Source organism: Nicotiana sylvestris, chromosome 3 (genome assembly GCF_000393655.2).
Source record: "Nicotiana sylvestris chromosome 3, ASM39365v2, whole genome shotgun sequence".
In the NCBI taxonomy this organism is placed as follows: domain Eukaryota; kingdom Viridiplantae; phylum Streptophyta; class Magnoliopsida; order Solanales; family Solanaceae; genus Nicotiana; species Nicotiana sylvestris.
The window spans coordinates 153,067,935-153,085,113 of NC_091059.1; the positions used below are offsets into that span (position 1 = coordinate 153,067,935).

The 17,179-nt window shown below is 34.5% G+C and overlaps 1 protein-coding gene and 1 non-coding gene across 2 annotated transcripts; both read right to left on the reverse strand.

The window, feature by feature from the left end:
- Positions 1–1,780: 1,780 nt before the first annotated feature.
- LOC104224862 (protein RESPONSE TO LOW SULFUR 3-like) lies at positions 1,781–2,619 on the reverse strand. Its single transcript, XM_009776578.2, has one exon. It carries the CDS (start codon positions 2,495–2,497, stop codon positions 2,144–2,146), a length of 354 nt encoding a protein of 117 aa, XP_009774880.1. The 5' UTR covers positions 2,498–2,619; the 3' UTR covers positions 1,781–2,143.
- Positions 2,620–16,853: 14,234 nt separating this feature from the next.
- LOC138888804 (small nucleolar RNA R71) lies at positions 16,854–16,960 on the reverse strand. The gene has a single exon (XR_011406383.1). It is a non-coding gene; the product is annotated as a small nucleolar RNA R71 (small nucleolar RNA).
- Between the last annotated feature and the right edge of the window lie 219 nt (positions 16,961–17,179).

Genomic DNA, 17,179 nt, shown 5'->3' on the forward strand with positions numbered 1-17,179 from the left:
TGAAAATTCAATGGAATTTTTTTTTGAATACGTACAAACCTTACAGCATTAGACCTGTCAATCCGGAATTGAAACCTTTGAGCTATAGCATAATTCTCCATCACCTCTTTCAATGTAGCCTTATTCTTATAAACTTGTCCAGCAAAAACCTACTTTTGATCAGTTCTTGAAATTATCAAATCTTTGTGGATTTCGAACACTCCGATCGCTTCACCTGAATTGAAAATATCTAGAGCCATTGTATCATCTGTATCAGACTCGCACCTTTGAACTGCTTCATCTATTAGCACAATATCCCCTTGATTTAAACTGCCTCCGGATATAAGATCTTTTTCGATAGCTGTTATGCATAAAGGATACATCCCAAATTCTCTGTTCTCCTTTTCAATTCTACATATACTCTGTAACCCATATCATTGTGTATTTTCATTGGCGTGGAATTTTCCTCTACTTTGTATTGTATTTTAATCATCTTTGAGCTCAAATCGATGCCCATTTGATTAGAAATTGAAGCAACCAGATTATTAAAGGAGGCATACTCCGTTATCAGTATTCCCTCAATTGAAAAGTCGATGTAATTGCCCTCATCGCTCCACTTGTCAGAATGACGCAACAAATTTGTTAAACATGCCATATGTATGGAGTAGTTATACTTTCGCTTGTATATAATTTGTATCAATCGAAAAGGAGGAGAAGAGAATGGAAGAAAATCGATCAGCTGTTGCTCTGTATTTTAGTTTTTTTTTTTTCACGTTTCTGGGTTTCTTTCTTAGTGCAGAATACGGATTAATGATGGATTATTTGAGTTGAGTAAAATTAGGAGAGAATCGTGTGATTTGATTTCCTTCCGTTTAACCTTTCAGATATTGCGCAGCTACGTTACTACATTTAAGGTTAAATACACTTAAATACAGGTAAATACATATCTACATTAGCTGGCATTCCTGTTGTTACGCCTATTTTTTTGTTGTATTATTGAATACAACATCTTAAATACATGAAATACATTGTATAAAAACATAAATGATATCTATAACACGTAATATAGCAAATTGTATCTATAAATGGCTATTTAGGCCTAAAAGATGGTGCTTTATGAAAAATTCTCTTATTTAATTTACTAATATTAATGACTATAAAACTTATTGGAACATTCAAAAGTTCTAAGTTCAACCTTGAAATAATACCTTAAAAGATAAAATTATGATTTTTTTTTAAAAATATTTATAAATTACATCACAATAAGTATATTTATATATTAAATATATATATATAATTTCTATATATGTAATATCGGATTGGTTTAGTTTCGGTTTGACTTTCTTTAGTTAAAACCAAACCAAACCAATTATGGTCGGTTTTTTTTTCCAACACCAAACCAAATCAAACCAAACCATAGTCGAATTTTTTTCTTCTCGGTTTGCCTCGAATTATCGGGTTGGTGCGGTTTGTCGATTTTGGTTGTACACCCATACTAAGGATTATGAAAGTTCATTCCAATACAAGATAATTCTTTTTTTTTAAGTTTCTTCCTTTTTTAACTCTCACGGTCTGTCCGTTTCAGCGCATTTCCTTTAGCACATTTTAACCTAACAGTAAATTGAAAGATGACATGATGTCGTGTTACTCTCCGCCTTTCCTGTCACAACTCATAGCCCTAGGGACCAATTAAGAGGTGAAATTATTGATTTGGCAATACAGACCTTTTCCGCACTGGATATTACCTTTTGCCATTTTTTGCAGAATTGAGGACATGAAAGAAATTATAGAAGAATATAGATCAAGAGAAAACAACATAATCTAAATGAACACAAAAATCACCATAACACCTCGGAAAAATAAAAAGAAAAAGGAAAAAAAGGTCAATATACAATACACCACAAATCTGAGTTCCTAATCTTACATATCGTCATTTACATGGAGCCAAAAACCAACCCCACAATACAAACAGGCCGCCACCAATACACAACAGCCATATATCAAACATCAAATGAATAAAATAAAGGGCTATCTATGTCAATCGGAAAATAAAAAAAAATCAGTGATGAAGAAATTAAACACCCACACACCAGAAAACTGAAAACGAATAGCCAAGGCTTAGGTGCATAACGTTACAGGCATGAGCTGCCAATTTCTCCTACAATCATTGGGAATCGGGAGCGGTAGCGGAAGCTGATTCGACAAGTTTTTGTGCCAGAGAGAGTTGATCCATCAACTGGACGACACGTGTCCTGTAAGTCCGAGCCTGATCTACAGCCTCGGCCTCAAGTTCACCGAGCTGGGAGCAAAGTCGCTCCTCAGCCTCCTCCGCCACCCTCAGCCTTTCCCATGTTTTGTGCAATTCCTGCTTCATTTTCTCTTCTCTCTCAATGCTCTTTTTTAATTCATTCTCCAACTCCTCATTTCTTCTTCTGAGCACCTCGCTCTCCGGCACGGCGGAGATGTCACGGTGATGAGGCTTTGTTTGGTTGGAAGGCACAGCAATTGTCGAAAACATGTTGAAAGGAATAGTAGTTGAGAAAATGGTGGAACTATAAAAAAAATTGCTACTATTAAAACTGAGGCAATAGAAACAGAAATGCAAATTGGTGATTAGTTTGTGAGGAATATTGTTAAGTTACAGGAGCCCTATATAGCCCCATAATGAGTATGTCCAGGTTCAATGTATCTAGCGTCCTTCATTTTTGTTTTTGTTTTTTGGGTTTCTAATTTTTGAACCATTAATTAATTAATTCAGGAGCTTATTAGGTCCTGTTACGATCTTACCCATATTATATGCTTTTTACATATTCGTAAATCGTAAATATATTAAAACATCAGAGTTAGAGGAATATGTCTACGCTCAATGTATCTAGCACCCCGAAGCCTTTTGGTTTGTACACAATTTTTTGGGTTTCTAATTTTAAACTATCAATTAATTCAGGGCTTATTAGGTAATATGATAATTTTATCCTTATTATCTGTCTTATAAGATCTTCATACAAATACCAAATCATTAGAATTTGTTTAATTTCTTTTTCCTCTCCCGTAAAAAGTCTGTTAACACTTAAAAAAATAGAAAAAATAAGTGGAGTAAATATGATTCCTTATTTCTCTAAATACTTAGCGGTGGTTTGGACATAAGAATTGTAAAGTTCCAGAATAAAAGTGATTTTTTTTAAAGTGAAAATAATATTTGAAAATTAGAGCTGTGTTTGGACATGAATACAATCTAGAACTGTTTTTGAATTTTTGTGAGTGATTTGAAGTAAATTTTTTTGAAAAACAAATTTTGGAGTTTTCAAATTTTCGAAAAATTTCAAAATTCAATTTCAAGGTGAAATTTGAAATTTTCATGGACAAACACTAATTTCGAAAAAAAAGTAAAAAAAAAAAATTCGAAAAAGTAAAAAATTTCTTATGGCAAAACGGGCCCTTAATATTCTAAACTAAATTAAAATTTTCAAAATAATTAATATTTGGAATGCAGGAAGGGAAGTTTTTTTTTCCAGCGTTACATGACTTGTCTACGTTTTGTTGCGTCATTGGATGTGAAAACAATAAGAAAATGCTAGTGCTCCACCCTTGACTTAAATTTGTCGACTGTTATTTTATGTCATTTTTTAATTGCGATGTTGAGGGTCGGCCGTTTCCTTTCCAGATTTATTTTCCCTATTGCCTCCAATTTATTTTATTTATATTCAGTTACGAAGAAGAAGTAACAAAAGAAGAACACAGAGAAATAGGAATTTCTAGGTATTTGACTTTCATTTTATATGAAATCCACCTCTTTATGTTGCCATCGTCATAGTCGGCATTTTAGATGTCCTTTGGACGACTTCTTGCTAATATTTTGCAAAGAAATGGATTTGGCACTAAGTTGAAGAAAATTTAGACCGTGTAAATAAAAATTAAAACAACAGACCAAAATTTTGGAACTCTAGCTCGGTTGCATTTCAATTCTTGCCCCGTCTCTTGGCTTTCTCAAATCACAGAAATACCCCTTCTTGCTCTTAAAAATAAGAAACTAAGGTCTGTTAGCTTAGGGACATAAATCACACATCTTCTTCAATCAAACGTCAAATTAAATGTTAATTAAGTTGAAGAAGACGAGGATTAAAACTGGAAAAATGCACTATCATTCGAACCAAAACATTGTTTGTTCCCCCTTTGTCCTATTGATGAACTAAAACAGAAAATAACCAATTGTTCTCTCGATCTATTAAGATTTACTAAGGTACACTTTAACAATAACATTTTAAGGGTTTTTATCTTAAGCAGTTACTAGATCCTATCTGTTGATTAAGAGCCGCATAAGAATTTTTTCACTTTAAATTTCCAATTTTCACTTGAAGATGAATTTTGGAATTTTTTCAAAAATTTGAAAAACTCTAAAAAGCTGTTTTTCAAAATTTTTACTCAGATCGCTCACAAAACTTCAAAAACAACCCAAAATTATATTTATGTCTAAACACAACTCTAATTTTCAAATACCATTTTCACTTAAATTTTTTTTTTTTTTTGAAATTTTACAATTCTTTATGTCCAAATGCCCACTAAACCACCTTTACCTCCAACTGATAAGTATGGTAAAAAAGGATTAGCAAAGGGACTTCAATGCCAAGCAATAATTAGGCATGCAACTAGCTAGAGTAGACCAGACAGAATCATAGTCATTTAATTAGTGAAAAGAAAATGATGTTCTTAAGCAGAGCTTGTCGAGTTCTTATTACATCTGTGTCATCTTCTTTTGTTCGATTTTAAGTTTTATATATTGATGGTATAAAAATATATTTGCATAATCAGCGCATTTAAAAGACAACATAACTGTGCTGCAGGTAATTCTATATAATAAACTTAATTGGCAACATAAAATAAATGTGGTAACTAAGTAACTTAAATCCCTTTTGTAAAGTAACTAACTTGCGAAACACTATAGAGGGAGAAAGCTTTTGACAACTTCCTAATATTCAAGCTCGCCAATAGAGGTAGCAAAATAGTTTAAAAAAAACAGTTATCCATACAAAAATGGATTAGATAATGAACCATTTAAAAACGGATTGAATATGGATAAAGAACCATATTATTCACTTAGAAAATGATTAACCAAATGGATAACCAATGGATAACTAATGTGTTTAAATTTTACATTTGAAAAACCTATTCCTCAAGTTTGGAAGACTAGGAATTCTCTCACTAAGAAGCCATATATAATATGAATATCCATATTATCCGCTAGATAAACATGTTTTCTATCTGTTGGGTCGGTTCGGATAATTTATCCGTTTTGACCCGCTCATATCCGAACCGACCCAACCCGCCCGTTTGACACCCCTACTCGCCAAGAAGGGCCAGGAATTGCTCTTTCCCGTTACCAAAATTCCATATAGCTTTCCATTGAAATCAATAGCAACAATGCGATAGTATATAACGAGCACCATCGCTATTTACTGCCTTTCGTTTCATAACTCACACCAATTAAGAGGTGAAATTATTGTTTTGGCAATACAGACCTTTTCCGCCCGGGCATAAGGTTTACCATTATCGCGGAATTGAGGAGAAGAGAATGGAAGAAAATAGATCAAGAGAAAATAACATAATCTAAAAGTACACAAAATTCCCCAGATTACACCTCTAAAAAAGAAGAGAAGAAGAAAAAGGTCATTATACTCCACAATTCTTAGTTCCTAATGTTACATCGATCTTGTTATTTACATGGAGCCAGAAACCAACCTCACAATAAAAACCGGCCGCCAACAATACACAACAGCCATATATCAAACATCAAATGAATTTTCCAGAAAAAGGCTATCTATGTCAATCGGAAAAAGAAAAAAATCAGTGATGAAGAAATAAAACACCCACACACCAGAAAACTGAAAAGCAACAGCCAATGCTTTCGGTGGATTATGCTCTTCCAATTTCCCCTACGATCATTGGGAATTAGGGACGGTAATGGAAGCTGATTCGAGAAGTTTTTGTGCCAAAGAGAGTTGATCCATCAACTGGACGACATGTGTCCTGTAGGTCCGAGCCTGATCGACAGCCTCGGCCTCAAGTTCACCCAGCTGGGAGCAAAGACGCTCCTCAGCCTCCTCCGCAACCCTTAGCCTTTCCCATGTTTTGTGCAATTCCTGCTTCATTTTCTCTTCTCTCTCAAAGCTCTTTTTCAATTCTTTCTCCAACTCCTCATTTCTTCGCCTGAGTATCTCGCTCTCCGGTACGGTGGAGACCTCACGGTGATGAGGCTTTGTTTGGTTGGAAGGCACAGCAATTGTCGAAAACATATTGAAAGAAATAGTAGTTGAGAAAATGGTGCAACTATAAAATTTGCTATTAACACTGAGGCAATAGAAACAGAAATACAAAGGTGATAAATTTGTGAGGCATATTGTTGAGTTACAGGAGTCCTATATAGCCCCAAAATGCGTATGTCCAGGTTCAATGTATCTGGCACACTCCAGTTTTTTTTGGTTTTCTACTCATTTTTTTGGGTTTCTAATTTTGAACCATCAATTAATTCAGGAGCTTTTTAGGTCCTGTTACGATCTTACCCATATTATATGTTTTTTAAATATTCGTATTAATATCAGAGTTAGAGGAATATGTCTACGCTCAATGTATCTAGCACCCTCAAGCATTTTGGTTCGTCCACAAATTTTTGGGTTTCTAATTTTAAACTATCAATTAATCCAAGGGCTTATTAGGTACTATGATAATTTCATCCTTATAATTGTTTGACTCAAAAGATATCGAAACTTTTTTGAACAAATCAATCAAAGATGAAGGGGTAAATCTTAGTCAGACATAATTAATCCCATATCAAAGAGCTAATGGCATGGATCGTGTATAAGATGAAAGAGATGTAAATGATCTTATTGAAATTCTATATTGTGTCTCCCATCGATCGATGGGAAGATAGCTTTACATATTCCTCTATAGATTGCTTCTTTCCTATCAAGAATGTTAGAAGAGAACTTCGGAGAGAGAAAGGAGGGAGCTCCCTAATCGAAGGTTTTTCCTTACTATATATAGTCAAGGCACCCTTACTCTTTGCTTGGTCCGACGCTCGCCTGCCTCCAATGTGTCTTGGTCGTCCCTTTAGGCGCTGCTCCTTCCGACTTGACGGATGTCGGGAAAAGGGTGCAAAGTGGACTATGTTATCTTTCACTGACCGATTTCTTAGACGGGACATTGATTGGTTCGGTCGTGACGGTCAGATTTTGACCAATATAATAATACTTTCATACAAATACCAAATCATTAGAATTTGTTTAAATTTTTTCCCTCTCCCTTAAAAAGTCTGTTAGCACTCTTCTATTGGAGCAATGAGGATAAAACATAATTGGAGTAATAAATGATTATTTATTTCTCTAAAATGCTTAATATTCTAAAATAAATTTAAGTTTTTAAAATAATTAATATTTGTAATGGAGGAAGGAAGTTTTGTTCCAGCGTGACATGAGTTTTCTAAGTTTTGCTGCGTCATTGGATGCGAAAACAATAAGAAAAAACTAGTGCTCCACCCTTGACCTAAATTTGTGGACTGTTATTTTATGACAGTTTTTAATTGAGTTGTTGAGGGTCGGCCGTGTCCTTACCAGATTTATTTTCCCTATTGCCTCCAATTTATTTTATTTATACTCAGTGATGAAGAAGAAGTAACAAAAGAAGAACACAGAGAAATGGGAATTTCTAGGTATTTGACTTTCATTTTATATAAAATCCACCTCTTTATGTTGCCATCGTCATACTCGGAATTTTAGATGTCCTTTGGACGACTTCTTGTTAATATTTTTCAAAGTAATGGACTTGGAACTAAGTTGAAGAAAATGTAATGTGTGTAATTAGAGTATATTTTTTCCCTGAAAAATAGAAAATAATATAAGAGACCAACAACAATAACGGCCCAGTGTAATCCCACTTGTGAGATCTGGGGAAAGTAGTATGTACGCAGATCTTACCTCTATCCTGAGGGGTAGAAAAGCTGTTTCCAGGAGACTCTCATCTTAAAAAGACAAAAAAATAATATAAGAGACCAAAGTTGCATTTTAATTCTTGCCGGGGCAGATGTAGAGTTTTGTCACAGGGTTCATCTGAACCCAGTACTTTCGACACGAAGTATAAATTTATGTGTAAAAATTCATTAAAATTGCAACAAATGGTAGGTCTGAACCCATAACTTTAAAAATACAATGGATTCAATGTTAAGAACTTTAATATTTGAACCAATAGAATCTAAATCTTAACTTTAATGTTAAGAACTTTAATAGTCTTTTGGCTTTCTCAAACCACAGAAGTACCCCTTCTTGCTCTTAAAAAAAAAAAAAAAAAGCTAAGGCCTGTTAGCTTCAGGGACAGAAATCACACATCTTTTTCAATCAAATGTCAAATTGGATGTTAAGTTGAAGAACACGAAGATTAAAACGGGAAAAGTGCATTATCTTTCGAACCAAAACAATTGTTTGTTACCTTTTTTTTCTACTGATGAAGTAAAATAGAAAATAACCAATTGTGTTCTCTCTATTAAGATTTACTAAGGCTCGCTTTATCAATAGCATTTTAAAAGTTTCTATCTTAAGCAGTTATCCCTATCTGTTGATTAAACCACACCACCTTCACCTCCAACTAGTAAGTATGAGATTCGAGTTAAGGGGTTGAAAAGAAAAACTGGTACTCCTATTTGGTACAAAAGGAACTTCAATACCAAACAAAAATTAGGCATGCAACTAGAGTAGACCAGACAGCCATCATAGTCATTTAATTAGCAAAAAGAAAATGATGTTCTTAAGCAGAGCTTGTCGAGTTCTTATTATGTCTGTGTCTGTCTTCTTTTGTTCGGTTTTAAATTTTGTATACAGACAGTTGATCACACCCAATTATGCTTCCTAAGAGGTTTAGCGGTCGTTGTAAATATAATCCGGTTTACAAGTTCGGAATCGAATTCCACAAGGAATTAACCTACTAATCACAATCACTAGTTTCGCAAAAATTCAAGTAATCAACCTTCAAAAATATTGAATAATGAGTTGATTGTTTACTAACTAAAAGCAAGGTAATTAAAAAGCAGTAATTTTGATACAAACAAAGCAAATATTGTAGACAAGATTGGAAAGGTCTAGGGTTACGATTTCCCCTCTCGTCAGAATCCTCCCCGCCACGTCTCATTTAAATTCGCCTAGATATTCTCTAAATCGTGAGTAATTTAGGTATCGTAATTCTTTTCCGAGCAAATACAACAATTTACTAGACGTATTCTACCGAACTACGCTAGTTGACACTAGTTTAACGCTTACTAAGATCGCACCAAAGTTTCGTTATACTAATCACACCTTTAAACCCTCCGTATCGATCCCTCATATACGTTAGGAGTGATGTTGTTCAACAATTACTTAAATATGTACCTTTTCCAAGTAATACACACTAAATAAGCACAGTCAATTGAGGGCTCTTCAATCAACCATAATAATCATATAGTTGAACAAATAGAGAAAAGTAAATGGCAAATTCATATTAAACGTAGTGAAAAAGTCATACTTCAAGAGGTTCCATCAAACCCTAGATGGAAATTTAGCTCCTCATAATTATTTGCACAAATACAAGATTAGAATTCATAACAATGGAAAATTAGGAAGAAAGAGGAACAAACGTGAAGTTGAATCCTTCTCCTTGCTCCATGCGTGTTCTTACCTCTCCAAAGTCTTCTCTCCCCTCAAAGAGTGGCTAACTTTCATATTTATATGGTATGGGGTTGAGTTGGGCCGAATTGGCTTCTCCTAATTCAGATTGGAAAAGCTGAGTTTTTCTGCTCCGGTCCCGGTCTGGAGAAGTGACCCTCACTTTGCTGTCCGAGACTTTTCTGATTTTTTCTGCTTCGGTCCCGGTCTGGCTAAGTGAACCTTGCAACGCTGTCCGAGGCTTTTCTCTTCAGCTCTTTTTTCACCAATTTTTTCTTCCATTTGATCCTTTTCCGTGCAAGTTTATTCCTACACATAAGAAACACGTAATGAGCATATTTTCACTTCAAAAGTAATGTGAACTCCCGCAAACTCACACACGAAATAACACACAAACATACTCAAAACATGCACTTTTCATCCTTATCACCACCCCACACTTAAACTCTTGTTCATCCTCGAGCAACTTAAAAGTAAGCACATAAGCAAGAAACACCTTTCAAAACATACTCAAGCATCACACCAATGACAATGGTTTATATCAATGCTTAGAACCCATCATATGCACTCTTCATATCTTTCTTCATGTTTTAAACCCAGGCCAAGATCATCTAAAATACTCATGTGGCTCTTTCTAACATCCTCGCCTCAAAACTTGACTCTAATGTATTCTACACTATGACTCACTTCTTGTGCCACTTAAAAATCAAGGTCTCTACCAATCCTTTACAAATCATGTGTCCACACGAACAAACCAAAGAGAGAAAGTAGTCCACACACTCAATATAAGTTCAAGTATAGTTTAAGGACTCAAATATAGAAAGAATTCTCTCACTCTCACAAAGAAACTCTTATGCCACCCAATTTAATACCATATGCTTGCCCTTAGTGTAAGTCTATACTAATTTAAGCGCGTAAAGTCAAGGATCAAGTAGGACTTTATATGTTGTAATGTAGGCTAAGGGAAGGGTAGGATATATTTGAGAAAATAGTGACTAACCCTCCTAAGCTTTTAATACACTACACTTCACTTTTAAGCACCTCCTTGTCATGACTAATTCAATGTCTTGCCATGAAATCATACACATTTAGGCCCTTCTTCATTAAGCACATCAATATATAAATATTTACTAGCCCAGACCTATATGAGAGGTGTTATTCTTTTTTTCCCACTCTCTTCAATTTGGTATTTTCGGCTAGTACTTTTTCTTATTTGTACAAATGTGCACCTTTTCGGCCTTTCTATGGTGGCACTCAAAAGCTACCCACTCTCTTTCTTTACTCTTCTAGTTACTTAAGTGCTTTCGGAGGTAAAGGTTCAACAAAATTTGATTCAGAACAAAAGAGATCTGTCTTGTAATGTGGTTGCCAAAGAAAGGGTCTACAAGCTCAAAAGGGGTGACTACGGATAATATTAGTATTGGTAGGCAAATAGGCTAACTAGTCAATCAAAGAAAGCCTATATCACTTCCCAAACTTACAAGACTTAATCATTTCGCTTTGACTCACACACGGGGCAAGTTCTAGACTTACAAGGATGGCACATAATACAATAAAGTCTCACCTCACACAATGCACATGACTCACTTAGGATGGCTCGGACCAGACACTCGAGTTAAAGCAACTAGCACAATCATCATAAGCTTTCAATACATAGAAATTAATCACAAGATTCTAGAGATGAGCCTCAGTGTCAAAAATAGTTACACATATTGTCAAAGCATGTAATTATAGAGTTCATGAAGAAAGTACTTAGTTCAAATGCTCCAGACCTATGCTTCGATATAAAATATGTCAAAAGCACAAATTACACAAGCTTCTTCCAATTCCATTGTTAGTTCAACCATAAAACAAAATAAAAGAGAAATAAAAAAATCTTTTTGCATTTTTCTTTAGACTTTAATCCCTCAAGAAAACTGCCTAGGTAATCCAACTTCGGGAAAAGTCCATAATTCTTTACAAAGTTTGAAAAAAAAGATCTACCCGGTTCAAGAAAATGGCATCCTCGGGAAAGAACTATGGTTTAAAGAAAACCCGGGATTTAGCCACTACAAAAAAACTACTATAATTATACAATTACATTGACACATACCACAAAAATTAAAGCCTGACACCCCACCCCACACCTAAGAATGTGCACTGTCCTCAGTTGCGCAATATCACAGAAATACAAATAAGCAAGATCAAAAGTAGAGTGGATGTCAGAAACTCCTTCAAAATCACTCTGGTCGAGATGAGGACCGGTAGTGAACCACGGTCACATCGGCTAGTCCTGGCTCCTCTACAATAATGCCATCAGTAGCACTCAAATCAATTGTCTGGAGCCCATGTACATCAGTCTGTAACTTGATAGTTATTCCATGTTAATTAGCACAATTCAAAAACATGTGGGTAATGCACACCTTAGTTATGCCTAAGTTGGCCGCGAATGATACTTGTCTTTGAAAGAGCACAATTGAAGTTCATAAGACACCCAACGGCTACCCCACACCTAAGATATGTTCTTATTGCCAATAAAGGTAGGTTAGCTACTCAGATTTCACTAAACCTCACCAAAAAAATTCATTCGAACAAATTATCGAACACTTTATGTGCACAACTTTTGTTAAGCTTCATTTGGTTCAATTTTCTAATAGTGTCATGACCTAAGGGAACGAGAGAGGATTTTTTAATAAACTGACTAGAAAACAAAAAAATAGACAAGAAAAAAAATTAAGAAATTACCTGGGGTCGTGCTAGGACCGCGTAATGCGCGACCTGGAGACGCGCCCTTTTACCTGGTTCAGTTATGCCCGGTCTCGGTCTTGCGAAGCGAGACACACTTCACTATCCCTAAAAGTTTTCTCCTTAACATTCTTGGTCTCGGTCTCGCGAAGCTAGCTTCATTTTGCTGCCGCCCCACGTTCCTTTTTTTTCTTTTAACTAAATGACAACTAGATGAAAACAAGAAAATTGGGTTGCCTCCCGACAAGCGCTTGATTTAACGTCGCGGCACAATGAATTACACTATTACAATAGGTTGCCTCCTACGAAGCACCTGATTTAACATCACGACACAACTTGGGCTATCCTTTATCAAGGATCCTTCAAGTACATAGTTGAGATCAATTTATATTCTTCAACCATGCCTTGATAATGATTTGACCTTTGCCTGTTAACTTTGAACTTGCGGGAGCCATCTTCTGATGCAATTTCTACAGCTCCGGCGGGATACATCTCTACCACACGAAATGGTCCTGACCATCTTGACTTCAACTTGCCCGGAAACAACTTCAATCTCGAATCGTATGGCAATACAATATCTCCAGGTTTAAAATTTTACTCAAGAATATTTTTGTCATGCATCATCTTCATTCTCTCCTTATATAGCCTTTTACTTTCAAAATTATGGTTGCCGGAACTCATCAAGCTCGTGAAATTCTGTGATTCTACGTGTACCCGCTATTTCTATGTCTAGATTCAGCTGCCTTAATGCCTACAAAGCTCTATGTTCCCACTCCACGGGTAAGTGACACGCATTTCCAAACACCAGTTTATATAGAGATATGTCAATTGGGGTTTTAAAAGCAGTACGATAGGCCAAGAGTGCAACATCTAGCTTTCTTGCCCAATCCGTTCTTGTAGCATTAACGGTCTTTGTCAAAACACTCTTTATCTCTCGGTTCGACACCTCCACTTGCCCGCTTGTTTGTGGGTGATATAGGGTGGCAACCTTATGGCGAACACTGTATTTTTTAAACAACTTTGTGAAAGCTCGATTGCAGAAGTGAGTGCCTCCATCACTGATTATTGCCATTGGAATGCCAAACCGAGTGAATATATTCTTTCTCAAAAACCAATGACTCTCTTTGCATCATTTGTAGGGAGTGCCACAGCTTCCACCCATTTTGACATATAGTCCACAGCTACAAGTATGTACTTGTTGCCATATAAGCTGACAAAATGGCCCATGAAATCGATTCCTCATACGTCAAACACTTACACTTCCTGAATTGGGTTCATGGGCATCTCATGTGGGCTAGAAATATTCCAGGTCTGTTGCCATTCATCACAACCCTTCACCTAGAGGTGTGCATCTTTGAAATGTCAGATAATAGAAGCCCGACTCCAACACTTTCGCAGCTGTCCTTACTCCTTCGAAATGGCCATCATGAGTATGCGTGACAAGCCTGCAAAACAGAAGATTGGTTTGTCTCAGGGATACATCTCCGGATCATGTTATCAACACAAATCTTGAACAGATAAGGCTCATCCCAATAATACATACGACAGTCACGAAAGAACTTTTTCTTTTGGACAGAGGAGAGGTCATAGGGGATAATACCGCTTGCCAGGTAATTTGCAATATCTGCATACCATGGCATTCCCTCAAGGCTCTGAGGCTCGTGGCCAACAATTGTTCATCTGGTAAAGTCTCCACAATCTCTTCCACCTCAACCTTCTTCTCTACTTCTTCCAGCCTAAACAAGTGATCAGCTACTTGGTTCTCCATTCCCTTTCGGTCACGGATTTCCAAGTCAAATTCTTGCAGCAGTAGCACCCATCGAATAAGGTGCGGCTTTGACTCCCTTTTCTCAATTAGGTACCTGAGAGCAGCATGGTCAGTATAAACAATTACTGATGGATATAAATTATTCTTATATTTTAATAAAAAAATATAATATGTTAGATATAAAACATGACCAATTTATATCCTATTCTCGCACTTTTCTAACAATTCTTCCAGGAAAAAGAATACATGGAAAAAGAGAAAAAGAAATAACCTACAGTTCAAAGAAGAAGGATACATCCGTGACAATTTCATCTAAGACTACACAAAGTCAAGGGATATAAAAGTTATTGCAAATTCTAACAAACATTTCATGACAAATTGCCATGTCAATTTCTCATCAAGGCCATATGATATATTGATATTATCTTGAAAATTCTCACCAAGGTCTTGCAGAAATTTTCCTATAAATAAGCATATGTTTGTAGAAGAAAGAGCATCCCACTTTGTATCCAATTTCCTATCTAATTTTTTCTAAGTTTCTAAAGAGAAAGAGAAGAGTAATCTTGGTCTCTTCCTCTAGTCTTTATCTTTGTAGTAAAAATATTCTTAGTCTTTTGAAAGTATTTTTTACCTTTCTTACTTCATAATGGAGTAATTTCTTTTTGTTGGGATAGTTGATAAAACTTGATATAATTATAATACTATCTTAGTTCAATACATTCTTGCCCTGAAACTCTATTTACATTTCATACTGTGCTGGAATGATGATTTTTTAATAATTCTTATCACATCTAAATATTTTATATCTAAGTTATTCTTATATTAATTTTGTAATTCTCACAGAGCAAAATTAATATATAATAACTAATGAATATAATATTAGAGTGAAAGTAATTTTTGGTAAGATTGTTATTTCAAGTCTGTAATCTTGCTTTCCTCAGTTTTAATTCTCACGGAGGAATTGTTGAAGGCAAGATTATTGATTTTCTAGTAAAAATATTCTCACGAAGATTTTACTACACTTGAGCACAATTCAGGCAAGATATTTCAGTTTAATTGTCACTAGTTTTAAATCAATTAATTGACATAACCTCACAGAGTGTTAATTATTTATTTATTTCTTAGTGTAAAAATATAATTGTATTAGCAATAAGCAATTATTCTTTAGAGAAATACGTATAAAACTGAGATTTTATTGTAATGATATATCAAGTGAATTCAACGATTCTCAACTCTTTTAAATATAAACTTTTCAGAAGAAATTTGTCTTATTTTATAATTTCAAACACACCTTTCATCAATTTGGTTCTCTCAAATAGTAGTCAAAATATTACAAGTCTGTAGTTTAGATTGTCCAATCTCTGTGGGACGATATCATAACTATACTATTTGACAGAGTACGAGCAGAAAATCCTATACACACAAGCTTCGTCAAATTTTTGGCGCCGTTGCCGGGGATTGGCACACATCTACTTCAGATTAACTATTTTATTACTAATTTGAGAATTTATTATATTGTTAATTTTTCCTTCAAAATGTTATCTCTTAAATACTACTATCATAATTGTTATTAATATTAGGAGCAATTCTATATAATATTGTAAAAAAGCATATATAAAAAAATAAAAATAAAAAACTTCAACCTATTTTATTTTATATTTTATTATTATATTATTATTGTTAGTACTAACATCTATATAATAGTATAATATATTAGTTTTATGATTCACAATCTCATTTTTTTATTTGTCAATTTGTTTAGTATATTTTATTATTTTTATTATTAAAATTGTAAGTACTTGTTTTATTATTCTAATTCTAAACGTATCCTTTGTACTATTCTATATTACTATTATTATAACTATTACTTTTAATGTATTTTTATAAAATAATATTTTTGTTCAACTTTTTTTAAGTGATAGTACTTTAATCCTTCAGCATACTTGATTTATTATTGAATTTTTTTTCATATAATATAATTAGTATTATATTATTTCTTTTGATGGTTAGTTACAACTTATTATTTTAGTTAACTATAATATTTGCGTACTATTTTTTTATTTATTTTTAAAAATTATCTATTACTATTTTAGGAACTGTCTTTATTTTACTTTAATTTCAAATAGTTTATGACCTGCTCTTCTACAAAAGAGTTGGCTAATTATGATCCTGAAATTGAAAAAACTTTGCGATTGTGCAGGAAAGGACAAATATCGTCTCAAAACATAACTTGCAACAGAATGGAGCACCAATTACAAGATGATAACAATCCACTACAAATTCCACCACCAGCTCATGTAGAGGAGCAGTTTGATGAAGTAGCACCAAGACCAGCAAACAGAATCCTAAGGGATTATGCTAGACCTGATCGCTTTAACTGTGAATCTAGTGTCAGGAAACCTCCAGTAGCAGCTAATAACTTTGAAATCAGGACAGCCCTGATTCAAACAATTCAATAATCTTGCATTTTCACTGGTGATCTAAGTGAAGATCCACATAGTCATTTAATTGACTTTTTAGAATTGGTTGAAACCGCAAAGTATAATGGAGTACCTCCTGAAGCAATTAAGTTAAGGCTATTTCCTTTATCTTTAAAAGGAGAGGCCAAAACTTGGTTACGAAGTTTGCCGCAAGGGTTTATTACCACATGAGACCAAATGACTCAGAAATTTTTAAATAAATATTTTTTCCCTGCTAAAACAACAAAGTTAAGACATGATATATCTAACTTCTTGTAGACTAACACTGAGTCAGTTTATCAAGCTTGGAAAAGATTGAAAATAATGTTAAGGAAATGTCCACATCATGACATTCCTGAACATATGCAGTTGTACATTTTTTATCATGGTTTGAAACCATCTTCTAGAAATGTAATAGATGCAGCTGCAGGAGGTTCCATAATGGGAAAAATCACAGAAGATGCATTGCAATTGCTTAATGAAATTTTTGAAAATGCCATACAATGGCCATCTGAGCGTGTAATCATTAAGAAATCTGCTACAGTAAATCAGGTGGATGCTTTAAATATACT

Excerpts from the sequence above, each read along its gene's own strand:
- LOC104224862 (XM_009776578.2), bottom strand. The coding sequence starts at position 2,497 with ATGTTTTCGACAATTGCTGTGCCTTCCAACCAAACAAAGCCTCATCAC.